The 14345-nt window shown below is 41.9% G+C and overlaps 1 protein-coding gene across 1 annotated transcript in view; it reads left to right on the plus strand.

Annotated features, from left to right (window-relative positions):
- Nucleotides 1-14031, plus strand: part of EIF3A (eukaryotic translation initiation factor 3, subunit A) — a 41319-nt gene extending 27288 nt beyond the window's left edge. Inside the window, exons 8-22 of the mRNA XM_006880151.1 lie at nt 427-525; nt 1845-1961; nt 2168-2353; nt 2903-3250; nt 3607-3711; nt 4983-5096; nt 7357-7479; nt 7939-8092; nt 8631-8815; nt 9431-9513; nt 10005-10396; nt 10484-10861; nt 11735-11954; nt 12690-12892; nt 13790-14031. Coding sequence (XP_006880213.1) covers nt 427-525; nt 1845-1961; nt 2168-2353; nt 2903-3250; nt 3607-3711; nt 4983-5096; nt 7357-7479; nt 7939-8092; nt 8631-8815; nt 9431-9513; nt 10005-10396; nt 10484-10861; nt 11735-11954; nt 12690-12892; nt 13790-14031 — 2949 coding nt within the window. The remainder of the gene's footprint in view (nt 1-426; nt 526-1844; nt 1962-2167; nt 2354-2902; nt 3251-3606; nt 3712-4982; nt 5097-7356; nt 7480-7938; nt 8093-8630; nt 8816-9430; nt 9514-10004; nt 10397-10483; nt 10862-11734; nt 11955-12689; nt 12893-13789) is intronic.
- The last annotated feature ends 314 nt before the right edge of the window (nt 14032-14345 follow it).

Here is a 14345-nt window from a genome sequence, read left to right on the forward strand (position 1 = left end):
CAAAATATCAGTTGAAATTTATCACCAATAAAGTACAGCACTGGAGTTACTATTTTTTGCTCAGAAAACCAGCTTGAAGAGATCCATATTTACTTTTATTCAAAGGAAATGTGATCCAGAAGAATATAGAAATTATCAAACAATACTCTTGATATCGTATAAAAGTAAAATCTTCCTTTATGCCAAGAAAAAGGATATTTCTCATGTGCTAGATAAAATTCTGGAGGTAAATTAGCAGTGTGGCTAACGTAGCCATTGCTGTCAGTCACCTTCGGACAGGGGCCGTCAGCTTCATCTTAACATTTATAGTGCTTTACGTTATCTGATGTTTAGTGTATATAAAAATGGAAAAGATTGACGAATGTCCAGTCTCTTACAGAAAATATATTTTTTCCTTCTTTTTAAACTATTTAATGGCATTTATAGGTTCTAAATTGGGTTAGGGAACAACCTGAAAAGGAACCGGAGCTACAACAGTATGTCCCCCAGCTGCAAAACAATACCATACTCCGTCTTCTGCAGCAGGTAAGAACGTAAGGGAAATGTTTTATGTGGGAACCGAAATCCCCCCAATGTGTAAAATGTTGTTTGATCACAGAAACTAAAACCAGCCCTAATTCCACATCACACTAAAACTAGTTCTTATTTATCTATGAGTCCTGAGCAGCAGTAACTAACTTATAACCATTATTCACTTTCTTAGTTGAGCTATTGGTTCCTTTAAGTAACCTAGTGGCCTTTCATTGTCCAAATGTATCATTTATTTCTTCAGATCCTGTTCAGGAAGTCTGTATTTTTAGGTTTTTTACTATTAGAGAATTAGCAGAAAGCATCTTCTGTGCATGTTCCATTGCATCTATCTGTGACTTTAGAGAATGAGAAATTTTAATAGCATTTACATATTTAATCTGTTGAAGATTAGTTAATAGACTCTCACAAATGGTAGAGGAAAATCTTCACTAATCCCAAGAACTACTAATTGTTTTGCCATGTTTTATGCCAGTTTCTCCCCCCCTCCCCCCGCCCCTTTGTTGTGTACTGTCGAGTCAGATTTGACCAGCACAGAAGGAGATTGCCCCTCCTCCAGTGGAGCATTTTTATGCCAGTTTTTTAAGCTGGTATAAATGTTGAATTTATATTAGGTTCCAAAGTATGCGTCTTGGCTGCTCTTTGCGTCATGTGTGGGAGTTTTAGTGGCCCAGTGGTTAAAGCTCTCTGGCTGCTGACTGGAAGGGCAGTGGTTCCGATCTGTCAGGTTCTGTGGGAGAATGATGGAACAGTCTGCTTTCATGAGGATGAGAACTGGGGAGGCCCATGGGCAGCTCTGCTTGGTCCTCGAGAGTTGATAGGAGGTGGAATCGACTCATGGTGGCCGTGAGGGTTGGGTTTGGTTTTCTGCACATTTCATTGACCTGCTTTCTTTCACATATGTGAGCAGTGTTATTTCTTATGTGCTATATAAATAGTTGAAGGTTAATTAGCAGTATGACTAAGTAGTAATGCTGCCAGTCTCCTTCAAACAAATGCAGTTTAATGGATGCTCAGATAAATTAGCAGCAGGTCTTTATAAATAGGATGTTTAATTTTATTCATATGGGTTGAGAAAAGATGATTCTCTTGAGAAGTAGAATAATGGTACACTTCAAAGCTGGGGTTTGATGCTGGTTGCCTTGAATTAGAGTTCCAATTCCAAAAATAGGCTGGCAAAATTTCTGAGCTTCATTTTCTTTCCTGAAAAAAAATGAGTATAATTTTTACCTGTCAGGGTTGTTATGAAACTCCGCCTAGAAAGTGCTTAGTAAATGGCAGCTTTGATTATTATTAACCTTGTGTTTTTTATGCAGGTGGCACAAATTTATCAGAGCATTGAGTTTTCTCGTTTGACTTCTCTGGTTCCTTTTGTTGATGCTTTCCAACTGGAACGGGCGATAGTAGATGCGGCCAGGCACTGTGACCTTCAGGTACGTGCAAGAATTTGAGGTGGAAGGAGGCACAGAGCCTGCGTCTTAGCCTTTGGTACTGTAATACTCCTCTAAACTTGTCCTGAGTGGATCTTCTAGAAGATTGGCTAACTCTTAACTCTCTTTCTCAACTGAAAGTTGCATTCTGAAGTAACTATATTACACATAGATTCACTTACTTGTGACTTTTTATTTAACTCTCAAAGGTTCGCATTGACCACACTTCTCGGACCCTTAGTTTTGGGTCGGATTTGAATTATGCTACTCGAGAAGATGCTCCCCTGGGTCCTCATCTGCAGAGCATGCCTTCAGAGCAGATAAGAAACCAGCTGACAGCCATGTCCTCAGTCCTTGCCAAAGCGCTGGAAGTCATCAAGCCAGCCCACATACTGGTATGCATCCCTGTCTGTAGAGTAGGTGAACTGCAGAGACCTTGGGGGACTTTTCAGTCTTGTCTTTCATAGAAAGGTTTGAAGTAATGTTTGAAAGAACGGTTTTAGACATGCCTTGCTCATCTGTGCTTGGTAGTTCTGTTCTTGAACGAAATGGCTCTTTTAGGTTATGTAGATTATTGAGTAGCCTTCCATGAAATGAGTCATAAGACTGGGCTTCTCCTTTCTGGTAACGTGGCTTTTTCACTTTTGGGTTGTGCTTTTAGTGTTGGGCTGTGAATACTATAAAGTAAATTTGAGGTAGAGAAAAAAAGTTGAATTAGCAAATAAAGATTGGTACGCTTCATTTCTGTTAAATGATTGAGTATGAGTAGGGCTACAGTGTTTGCCACTAGGAACTTAAAACCTGGTCAGGATCATCTCGTATTAAACGCGTATTTTTTTTGTATCGGGATGCATTTGTTAATTTTGTCATCCTTAATGTTTATGCTCTGTTGTTTTCATTGGATTTTTTTTTTCTTTTTCTTAAATGTGCCTTTGTTTTTGAAGCAAGAGAAAGCAGAACAGCATCAGTTAGCTGTTACTGCATACCTGAAGAACTCCCGGAAGGAGCATCAGCGCATCCTGGCTCGCCGACAGACCATCGAGGAGCGCAAAGAGCGGCTTGAGAGTCTTAATATTCAGCGTGAGAAAGAAGAGCTGGAGCAGAGGGAAGCTGAGCTCCAGAAAGTGCGGAAGGCTGAGGAGGAGCGCCTGCGACAGGAGGCAAAAGAGAGAGAGAAAGAGCGCATTTTACAGGAGCATGAGCAAATCAAAAAGAAAACAGTGCGAGAACGCTTGGAGCAGATCAAGAAGACCGAACTGGGTGCCAAAGCATTCAAGGATATTGACATTGAAGTACGTAGAATGTTAAGTCATTTGTTTTAGCCAGGTCTTGAATAATCTTAAGAGTTCTCCGTATCATACTGTTTACTGATTTACTGTGGATTGTTTTTGCATTTGTAAAGCTGGTTCAGGAATTCTGAGTAAATCTTTGTAATGGCTCTATGCCATTTTTAATCCCTGTGTATTAGGACATTTGAATTTGGGTAAATACCATGTTTGTTTTACAGACTAGGACAGTGAGAAAGAAATGTTAAAATTTTGTTTGCCCCAGATTGTCTCAATACTTAGGTTTGCTTCTAGGAAGCTACTGTGTTTACTTATAGGTGTTTCTTGTATAGTCTTACCAGTTACGGTTCTTACTCTTTCAGGACCTTGAGGAATTAGATCCAGATTTCATTATGGCCAAACAGGTTGAACAACTGGAAAAAGAAAAGAAAGAACTTCAAGAACGCTTGAAGAATCAAGAGAAAAAGGTAATTGAATGGGCTGGTAAATTTTAAGGGGAGAAAAAAAGAGTATAGTTTTTCATAGCCCTTTTAGGTTTACAGTAGAGTGATGTAGAAAGTAAGTAGTAAGTTTCCACCTCATCTTGGCTCTGCATTCTCTCTGCACAGTTAGTACCTCTTGCTTTAAAGTGATGTGGTTTTTTTTTTTTTGCAGTTGATGAATTGGTATTGAGACACTAGAAGTCCCTGGTTTATAGAAGGGTTTTCATTTTTTTTGTGTGTGTATTTATTTTCTTGTCCTCTTCAGAGTCTTTATTACAGTATCAGGCATAATAAAATGCCCTGTGCTTCAAGACCTGGTCGTCCTCTTTCCTGCCTCTGAATGCTTGGCAACTGCTAATCTCTACATGGTCTCTGTAGTGTTCTTTCCCCCAGAATGTTGTAGATTTGCAATCCCCGAGTCTACAACTTACTCTAAGTGGCTTTTTTTTTTACTTTGCAGTGATTACCTTAAGGGTCCATTTTTTTATATTTCTGAAGAATCCATTCTATAGATATATCACAGTCTGTTCACCTTTTGATGGTCATCTTGTTAACTAGTAATTTTTCTGCGGTGATGAACTTAGCCCCTATAGACATTTTTGAGCAAGCTTATGCTTGGAAATAGTTTTCAGTTTCTTTGGGTAATAGTATGATTGCTGGATTATAAATAATAAACCTGTATGTTTAACTTTGTCAGAAATTTCCAGTCTTTCTTCCAGAAGGGTTATATTGGTTTGCATTTCTGTCCACAGTGAATGTGAGCATTTCTCTCCCCTCCCCATCTCTGCCATCATCAGACATTTGCGGTGTTTTAAATTTTAACCCTAAACGTTGTGTGATGTCTTGGTTTTTATTTGCCATCTCTTTCTGTCTCTCTCAAACACACACATATTTATGTGTGTTTATATACCATCTTAAGTACCATTGATAAGGTGGGGTTGTGGGTTGGTTTTTTTTGTTTTGTTTTTTTTTTTACTTTTGCTCATTTTCTGTTGGATTTTTCTTATTATTGAGAATGAAGACTTTTTTGTGTACTTTGGACAAAAAGTCCTTTATCACAAATAGTCTTTTTTTCCAGTTTGTAATTTGTCTTTTATTTTCTCACAACTAGTAAATTTGGTCTTTTCCACTTCTCTACTTTGGAGAAATGACATCTTTTGCGATATTGGATGTATCTTTTCTAATAAAACGGTCTTTGCTTTCCTTTTAAAAATATTACTAACTCTAAAGTTAACATTTGTTTTCATACCATTCAGATTGATTACTTTGAAAGAGCTAAACGTTTGGAAGAAATTCCTTTGATAAAGAATGCTTATGAAGAACAGAGAATTAAAGATATGGATCTGTGGGAACAGCAAGAAGAAGAAAGAGTAAGTTAAGCTTACTATTCCTAGAATACAGTAATTGACTTTTGTCTTAGTGATAACGTTTCTGCCAATATTGGAACTGGGATGTCAAAATTATTTTTGCATTTTTTTGTTAAAAATTATGCCTTTGTAACTGACTTCATGACTAGTGGAAAGTACACATTTTTATCTAAAGGTTGAATATGAAAATTGAGGTACAAATGACACTTGAACAGCTCATTTTAAAAGTATTGTTGAGATGTTATTCACATACCATACAACTCACCTATTTCAAGTGGACCCTTACTCAAGGTTTTACAGGGCTATGCACCTATCACTTCACTCTTAATTTTAGACCATTTCATCATTCCCAAACCCTCCTCCATATCCATTAATGGTCTTCCCACTAGGTTAGGTGTGCTGGGTTAATTCTGCCCCATAACTCAGTACAGCCAAGTGAAGTGCTTCCTGGCCCTGGATGTGTCTTAACTGAAACGGATATTGGAGCACTTCTCGCAGCTGTTGTGTCAGTCCATCTTGTTGGGATCTTTGTCTTCTGTGCTCACTTTCTCCTGTAGAAAGACAGATGATGTCTTTCTCTAGGGACTGTCCCCTCCTAAGAACAGTATGTGAGACAAAGTCTCACTACTGTCTAGAGAACATGCTGGTTCTACATCTTCCAAGACAGATTTGTTTGTCCTGATACACTGTTAAGTACCATCAAGTCAGAACTGACCCATAGCTCACGCACCAGTAGGTTTTCAGAGACAGTAAACTCTATGAACTTGGATAAATGTCAGTGCTTGTGTAGGGTCACTATGAGTTGTGCTCGACCTGAAGGCAATCAACAGACAATAAACAGCATCAAAAGACATTACCCACCTTTGTCCCCTCTGAGCTGCTTGTGGATTTGAACCGAGCAACTTCTTTCCACTAAGTCATCAGAGCTCCCTTGGCTTGTTGGCTAAGAATAAGTCTAGTATCTGTTAGTACTGGGCAATAGCTAATCTGTTTCCTGTCCTTATTGGCCAATTCTCCACCCTTTACTGGAATTGTATAGGATGCAGGATTACACAGTTAATTTTGTAGTTTTGTTACTCTGTATTGCATTTACCTAGACTAGTATAACAGCCAGGAGAGAGGATGAGAGACACCCAAGCGTCAAGGACTCTCCTTCATAGGGTCACTATGAGTCGCCTGTGACCCGATGGTACTTAACAACAACAGAAGGATTTGTAGATGCCTTTGAAGGCCAACTGTGAATCAGAGATAAGTGGGTGGTTTTTAGGTGATTATGGGGGAGTCCCCACACTTGAAGACAGCGCACATCTGTGGGTGCCGAAGTTGGAGTTTGGAGAACACTTGTTACTTCTGGGTTCCACCTGAGAAATCTGGAGGAAGGGTTGTTTCAGCCTCTTCCACTTCTTAAAGAAGTTGGATTTTGAGTTGACTGTCTTAATATGTACACACTGAAAGCTAATTGGGGAAAGAAAAACGCTGCAGATGAGAGGAAACATTAGGGATGATCTGTGAGATATCTGCCTAAAAGTCTTCTTCCTTCTTCAGTTGGGACATAGAAGGAGAATCCTCATACCACGATCTCTAGTTCAAGGGAGAAGTGCATTTAATGAAAACATGTGTTTATGTAAATTGGATTGGGTCTCTAATTTGTGTTTGACCTAAAACTTTGTTCTAACTCACTTGGTGATACCACAGTAGAAAAAGCTTGGTTAGCTACTCCGTTAACACCACAGCCAGGGAACCCTTCAGGGAAGTCTCTTCCACGAGCCCGGAGATTACCTTGATGGAAATCTGCTCCTCAGAAACTAACCAGCTAACCATGTATTAATTTTGCTGTACGTGTTGAAAGTTCTCCTTTGTTAGTTTCTGCTATTGGAGGCTGTCTCTTGTGGAAGCCCTGAGAGACTGTTTCCCCCTGAGGATCTGTTGGCACCGGTAGTGGTGTTCCTTTGATTTGATGGCAGGGTAGAAAGTGCTAAGTAATTACTGCTTCTAACTCTTCAAGGGTGTGTCTTAGAGTTGTGGTGTTTTTTTTTTAATTTTACTATTTTTGTGTGCGTGTACCGTCAAATCAGATCTGACTGGTACAGGAGGGTTGTCCCTCCTTCCCCAGCAGAGCATCTGGTGGATTCGAACCGGTCACCTCTGGGATTGTAGTTGCAGCTCCTTGCTACTAGGCCACCAGAGCTCCCCTTTAGAGTTGTTTTAGGGCTGTTGGAATAATGGATGCTTTGAGATTGAACTTTGTGTTACGTGTTTGCAGATAACCACCATGCAGCTGGAACGCGAAAAAGCTCTTGAACACAAGAACCGAATGTCTCGGATGCTTGAAGACAGAGATTCCTTTGTAACGAGACTAAAGGCTGCGCGGCAGTCCGTTTATGAGGTGAACACATTTTCAGGAGAATATTTTGTTGAACTTTACCTTAAGGCTGTTCCCTTTTTGTGGTTCGCCCTACTTGAGTTAATATTTATGAAACATTCTTTTGAAGTAATACTTTAATAAAAGCTTTCTTAACAGGAGCTGGTCAACTATCTGATGAATTATTTTTACTGAAAGGGAGAGTACACTGCATAAAAGCTGCTTTTGAAACATACTGCCATTTGATTCAGAAATAAATTTTTGGCCTTAAATTCTCATTTAATCATTGGATTATTCTGTATGAAACTTGAACCCATTAGATAAAGATTGTTAATACTAATTACATGCTAGGAAAACAGTCATTTAGAAAATGTCGATTTTTGTGTTTGAGGCTACGTTATAGTATTCTAGGAAATTGGAGTTACTGATTTAAAGGTTGCCATTTCTAGCTCTTGGAAAGAACATTTTTTTATTCAATTGCAGGAGAAACTTAAGCAGTTTGAAGAGCGACTAGCAGAAGAAAGGCATAATCGTTTAGAAGAACGTAAAAGGCAGCGCAAAGAAGAACGCAGAATAACTTACTACAGGGAGAAAGAGGAGGAGGAGCAGAGGAGAGCTGAAGAGCAGATGCTCAAAGGTACCTGTGCTCTGAGATTGGAAGTGGGAGAGGCAGTAGATCCTGCGAGATCCGTGCTTCTGTCCAAAGCACCGCAGTCAGGGTAGTGGTCTCCTTGGTTACCACTACCTGGTTCTTGGGACCATAATTAATCCTTACTTGGTTTTATGTGAAGATGTTACAATCCTCTGCCAGCTTGGTATGCACTTTCAAAACGGAAGGCTGTCTCTGTTACCTGATCAGTTAATGCTGTGTTGAGTGGGATAATTTTTGTTGGGGTTTTTTTAAAAATTTATTTTGTGTGTATACCGTCAAATCAGATCTGACTAGTACAGGAGGAGATTGTCCCTCCTTCTCCAGGAAAGCATCTGGTGGATTCAAACCACACACCTCTGGGATTGCAGTACAGATTCTTGCCATTAGGCCACCAGAGCTCCCTGATAATGTTTGTTTTTAAAATCTCCCAATGCTACCTGTTGGATGCCAGCAGAGTAGACAAACTCTGGGGAAAGGATGCTGATGTTGGGCACATGTTATAAATAAATGTCTTCTTACTCAGAGCGAGAAGAGAGAGAGAGAGCTGAGAGGGCCAAACGTGAGGAAGAGCTGCGAGAATATCAGGAACATGTCAAGAAATTAGAAGAAGTGGAAAGGAAAAAACGCCAGAGAGAATTGGAAATTGAAGAGCGAGAACGTCGTCGGGAGGAAGAGAGAAGGCTTGGTGATGACCCACTTGCAAGAAAGGTGCGTGTTAGAATGATTGCATTTTGTGAAAGGTGATTTAGGTTTCATCGAATGGGACAGCTACTTCTGAGATGAGCGAGTGGCATTCCTGTGTGCCGGCATAGGAATTGGGGTGAATTTGGGAGATGCTGTGGTATCTTCTCTGAACCCATGGCCCTTAGAGAGTTGGTTTGAGGATCAGTAGTATCACACAGCAGCTAGTTAGAAGGGCAGACTCCAGCTCAACTCCAAATCTGGATCGGCACTCTAATTTTCAGCTGAGTTGAAAGCTGCTCTTCATGTTTCATTTAAATATTTTTATATAAACACATGTCCAAAAATGGATTTGTTTTTAATTTCTTAATTTCCTCCTGGGTTGTGCTGTTAGCCATGGAACTTTCTGAGTTAGAGCATTGTGGAAGCATTCAGTGGGTGAATGTGTGTACAATTGTGTATCATCCCCTTTATGTGTAGATTGTACCAGATTTTTATATTTACTGTCTATAAAGAAGAAATTATAAAATTGGGTTATAGTTAAGGGCGTGATCACGTCACCTAAGTATTAGAATGCTTCCTTGGTCTTACCTATCAGTGTAATAGTGTTGCTGATGTGTTGCATCTTGTTGGTCCTTGTAGGATTCTCGCTGGGGAGAATCGGAGAGCACCTGGAGAAAAGGACCTGAGGTAGACTCGGAATGGAGACGAGCCCCACCAGAGAAGTAAGTGGAGTTAAGGACAGAACTGCAGCTTTTCACAGAGCCTGTTAGTATGATGTTGGAGATATTAACGTGGAACCATGTGATAATTAGTTGTATTAGACCTGACATTCAGCATGTTTTTGTGCTTCTTACATGTTATAGCAGATATTAGAACTTAATTTTTTAATAGCTGAATAATAGCTCCATTGTATGGTTATAGCACTTTGCCTTTACTCCTTCTTCTCTGAAGGGGCACTTGTGTGGTTCTCGTGTTCGCGCTTGTAAATAAGGCCTAATTTCCTAATTTTGCCTTTGTGGTCTTTAACAGCCTGTTGTCGAAAACTAGGTCTTGAAAGAGAAATTCCTGCATTTTGTTCTAGAATTTTTCTACATATGTCCTTGTGATAGTCATTTAGCCACCCTTGTGATTTAAAAACAAACAAACCCAAAACCAAGAAAACACAATTCCAAGAAAGATGATTTACTCTGAGAAATGTGTGATTTCTCTGCAGAGACTGGAGACGTGAAGGGCGGGATGAAGAAAGGCCTCTCAGAAGAGATGAGGACCGACCAAGGCGCTTGGGTGACGAAGACAGAGAAGCCAGGCCAGAGGAAGAGCGGCTGCCGCGGAGAGGCCTGGACGAGGACCGAGTCCTCCGGCGGGGTCCTGACGAAGACCGCTTTGCCCGTCGCGTGGCCGACGACGACCGGCCTTCCTGGCGTAATGCAGATGATGACAGACCTCCCAGGAGAATCCTTGATGAAGACCGGCCAAGCTGGCGACATGCTGATGATGACAGACCACCCAGACGAGGACTGGATGATGACAGACCACCCAGGCGAGGACTGGATGATGACAGACCACCCAGGCGAGGACTGGATGATGACAGACCACCCAGGCGAGGACTGGATGATGATAGACCACCCAGGCGAGGACTGGATGATGACAGACCACCCAGACGCGGACTGGATGATGACAGACCACCCAGGCGAGGACTGGATGATGACAGAGGAACCTGGCGAACAGCCGATGAGGACAGAGGACCAAGACGTGGGCTGGATGAGGACCGGGGGCCGCGGCGAGGCGGTGCCGATGATGAGCGCTCGTCCTGGCGCAGTGCGGATGATGATCGGGGGCCCAGGCGGGGCATGGATGAGGACCGGGGTCCCCGGCGTGGGTTGGATGAGGACCGAGGACCTTGGAGGAGCACTGACGATGACAGGATTTCCAGGCGTGGTGCAGACGATGACAGGGGGCCTTGGAGAAACATGGATGATGATCGGCTGTCGAGACGGGCTGATGATGATCGGATCCCCAGGCGAGGCGACGACTCCAGACCTGGTCCCTGGAGACCATTTGGAAAGCCAGGTGAATTCCGAGAACCAGGTTGGGTGCTTCACAAGATGTGCTTGATGCCTTTACTTGGAGAAAGGGACTTTTTGTGTGTGTGTGTTCACCCCCCACCCCCTGAAAGGGATGTTTTGAGGGATAAATAGTATAACAATTTGTTGTTGTGTGCCGTCAAGTTGGAGCCAACCCAAAGCTGACCCTCCAATGGGTTTTCAGAGGCAGTAAATCACATGGGAGGATGTACTCCGACAGAGCGGCTGGTGGATTCAAACCGTGGGCCTTATGTATGGTGGAGATGGGGAGTAGTTACTAACGTCTTCCAGTAATGCTTATATTCTTTCTTCATGTCGTCTTAGACACCAAAACGTCTCAGGTTGCCCTTGTTCTGCTCGTGTGATGGATGCTCTTTGTTTCTCTTGGGCCAGCCTTCCCGACAGTGCCTGTGTAGAGCCTTCTTCCTGGATCTGTTCATCACATGTTTTGTGGGTTCCATGTCTTGAAAAAAGAACTAAATACAAACTGTGCTCTCTGTAGATCTGTCTACCCTGCTGCCAACCTTGGGATGGGATTGCATGTGGGAGAGCAGTTTTACTCAGCTCTAGGCTTCTCATCTTTTCACACTTGTTCTTGAGCATTTGAACATAGACAACCCCCAAAAGCCAAGAGTGTGATCTCTTGCTGTGTCTTTTAAGATTTTTAGGTCTTGCTTTAGTGTAAGAAAGGAGGAGAAAGATGCACAATCTCCTCCCATGCAGTTTACAGCCTCTGAAATCCCCCTGCTCAGCTGTGAGTGAGTTCTGACCGCATCACTGACTTTGACTTAGCTTAAGAAAAGGCTTGCCAGCTTTCTCTGGAGAGGGGAACAATGTGCTTCTTGTTGTAAAATAATAGGTGGATGGAGAGATCGAGAAAAAGCCAGAGAAAACAGTTGGGGTCCACGCCAAGAATCGAGACCATCTGAAGACTCTGAATGGGATCGCGAAAAAGAGCGGGATCGAGATAACCCAGACCGAGATGAGAACGACAAGGAACCTGAGAGAGAGAGGGAGAGAGATCGGGACAGAGACCGGGATCGAGATGGGGACCGGGATGACCGCTTCCGACGACCAAGGTTTGGCATTCCGAGTAAAGCTGGCGTTGTAGGCTTACACTCCGATTCATTTCAGGATTCCCCCCCCCTTTTTTTTTTTAATATGTTAATGAAAATTTACAGAGACCTTGGATTTTCATTGTTTCAGCATTTAATCTGTATTACTATGAGTGCTGCTACCTCTCTGAAGTTTGGGGTGCAGTTACAGTGCCAGAAGAAAATTTTTCATAGAATTTTAGGGGTCACTTAATGGGACCTTCATCCTTAACAAAGAGAACATCAGGATTAGACTGGGTTCTATAGTTGGACCTCCCTCCTTAGCAAAGCTGATTGAGGCCAGGTCAGTTATCTCTCTCTGTGCCTGTTACTTTTCCCTCAGGATTTAGGACCGTTTTTGTTTCATTTAAATGATGATGGAAAGTCCTTTAATTAGTCATAAAAGTTCTAGTTTGCAAGTCAAAGTGGCTTTGTATTGATAAAGTTAGACTGTTACCATCCAACACAATTTTCTGTTAGAATGAAAATATTCTGTGTGGAGTCCAGTTTGGTAGCCAGTATTCAGCTGCTCCCATGTTGTATAGCATGGATTCTGATCACATTTGATTAGGTATCAGATTCAGCTTTAGTTAGGGGTTTAATCATTGCCCTGTGACATTTATAAATTCTTAGAGCACCAGCTTAGTTATATTATATTCCCTAGTAATTTTCCATGTAATGTAAGCACAGGACATAGCTTGTGATTTGAAATGATCACAGGGATGAGGGTGCCTGGAGAAGAGGCCCAGCTGAGGAAGCTTCGAGCTGGAGAGATTCCAGTCGCCGGGACGACTGGGACAGAGATGACCGCCGTCGCGACAGAGATGACCGGCGGGACCTGCGGGATGACAGGCGGGATCTGAGGGACCGGCGGGATGACCGAGACCGAAGAGGCCCTCCACTCAGATCAGAGCGGGATGAAGGTAGGGGTGGTGCGTGCAGTGCTGAGCAGAGCACTGATTTTGGCCTTGTTAATTATCTGGGAAATCCTGTGTACACCACACATAACAATTTTAACAGTTCATGGGTCCCTTAAAATCAGTTGTTAAACTGCCATTTAAAGTATAGTAGTAGACTGTTGTAAGTTATTGCAGTGGTGCAAGAATTGCCTTTTTGGCAGCTGACTGAAAGGTTGAGGTTCAGACTAGCCTATGTAGGTTTGCTGGGGAGAAGGACATGGCCGTCAGTTTCCGTGAAGATTTATAGTTTAAGTACATGGGATTGCTCTGAGTTGAAGTGGACTCTGGCAACTAACAAGTGTAGACAAATCAGGCATTGGAGTTAACTAGTAGGAACATTTATGAATGAAACCATTTATAAATTGTTTTAAAAGTGAGGTCTTCATTTGGTAGAGAGATAAACACAAAGTGTAAATGTTCTTTTTATCTGAAAATATTAAGACATTTCCCAGTCTATTAATGTCTTACGTACAAATTCTGAGTTCTAAGTGTGTTTTTTTAAAAAAAATTTGTCATATATTGTGTCAAAATCATGAAATTTTTTTTTCCCTGTGGTCGGTCCTAACAGTATCTTTACCATGGCGTTTCTGAGTAATTAGAGGCATTCTCTTTGCTTTTCTGTTTGTTGCTGTTGCTGGGTGCCTTCAAGTCAGAGTTGACGCATAGCTGACCCTCCATCGGGTTTTCATGGCACAAGAAGAATATTGTCCATTCTTCTCCTGTGGAGTGGCTTGTGGATTTGAACCTTGTGCCATGGGATTGCAGTGCACCTTCTTACCACTTAAGAGCAAGTAGAATAGTACGTGTACCAGAATATAATACAAACTACCTTTTTGTCTGTTACCTTTTGTAATTTTCTAGTAAGTTCTTGGCGTCGTGCTGATGATAGGAAAGAGGACCGTGCAGAAGAACGAGATACCCCTCGGCGTGTTCCTCCCCCAGCCCTGGCGCGGGATCGAGAAAGAGAGCGGGATCGAGATAGAGATCGAGAAAGAGAAGGTGAAAAAGAGAAAGCCCCATGGAAAGCTGAGAAAGAAAAGGACTCTCTTCGTCGTACTAAAAACGAGACTGATGAAGACGGGTGGACGACTGTACGACGTTAAGTCCCAAGGGATGGGTTCAGACTGGCATCTCGCCTAGGTTTGATCACATGCAAGGATTATACTTGTGCTTCAACCAGTCTAAATTGGATTCTGTAACTAATGTTTCACCATAACAAGAAAAGCATGAACTTGTATTAATCTTATATAATAGAACGATCATGCACCGTATCCACAGGAGGTTGGGAAACCAGGCCATTTTCTGAAATTTAAGGTGTTGCGTTCTTTCACCAATCATTTGTTTACAAAAAGAAAAATGAAAAAATAAATGGAAAATGTGAACCCTTCAGGTATTGAGGAGCACCTATATCTTGATA

Source organism: Elephantulus edwardii, unplaced genomic scaffold (genome assembly GCF_000299155.1).
Source record: "Elephantulus edwardii isolate Elephantulus edwardi_28Jun2011 unplaced genomic scaffold, EleEdw1.0 scaffold00006, whole genome shotgun sequence".
Lineage (NCBI taxonomy): Eukaryota > Metazoa > Chordata > Mammalia > Macroscelidea > Macroscelididae > Elephantulus > Elephantulus edwardii.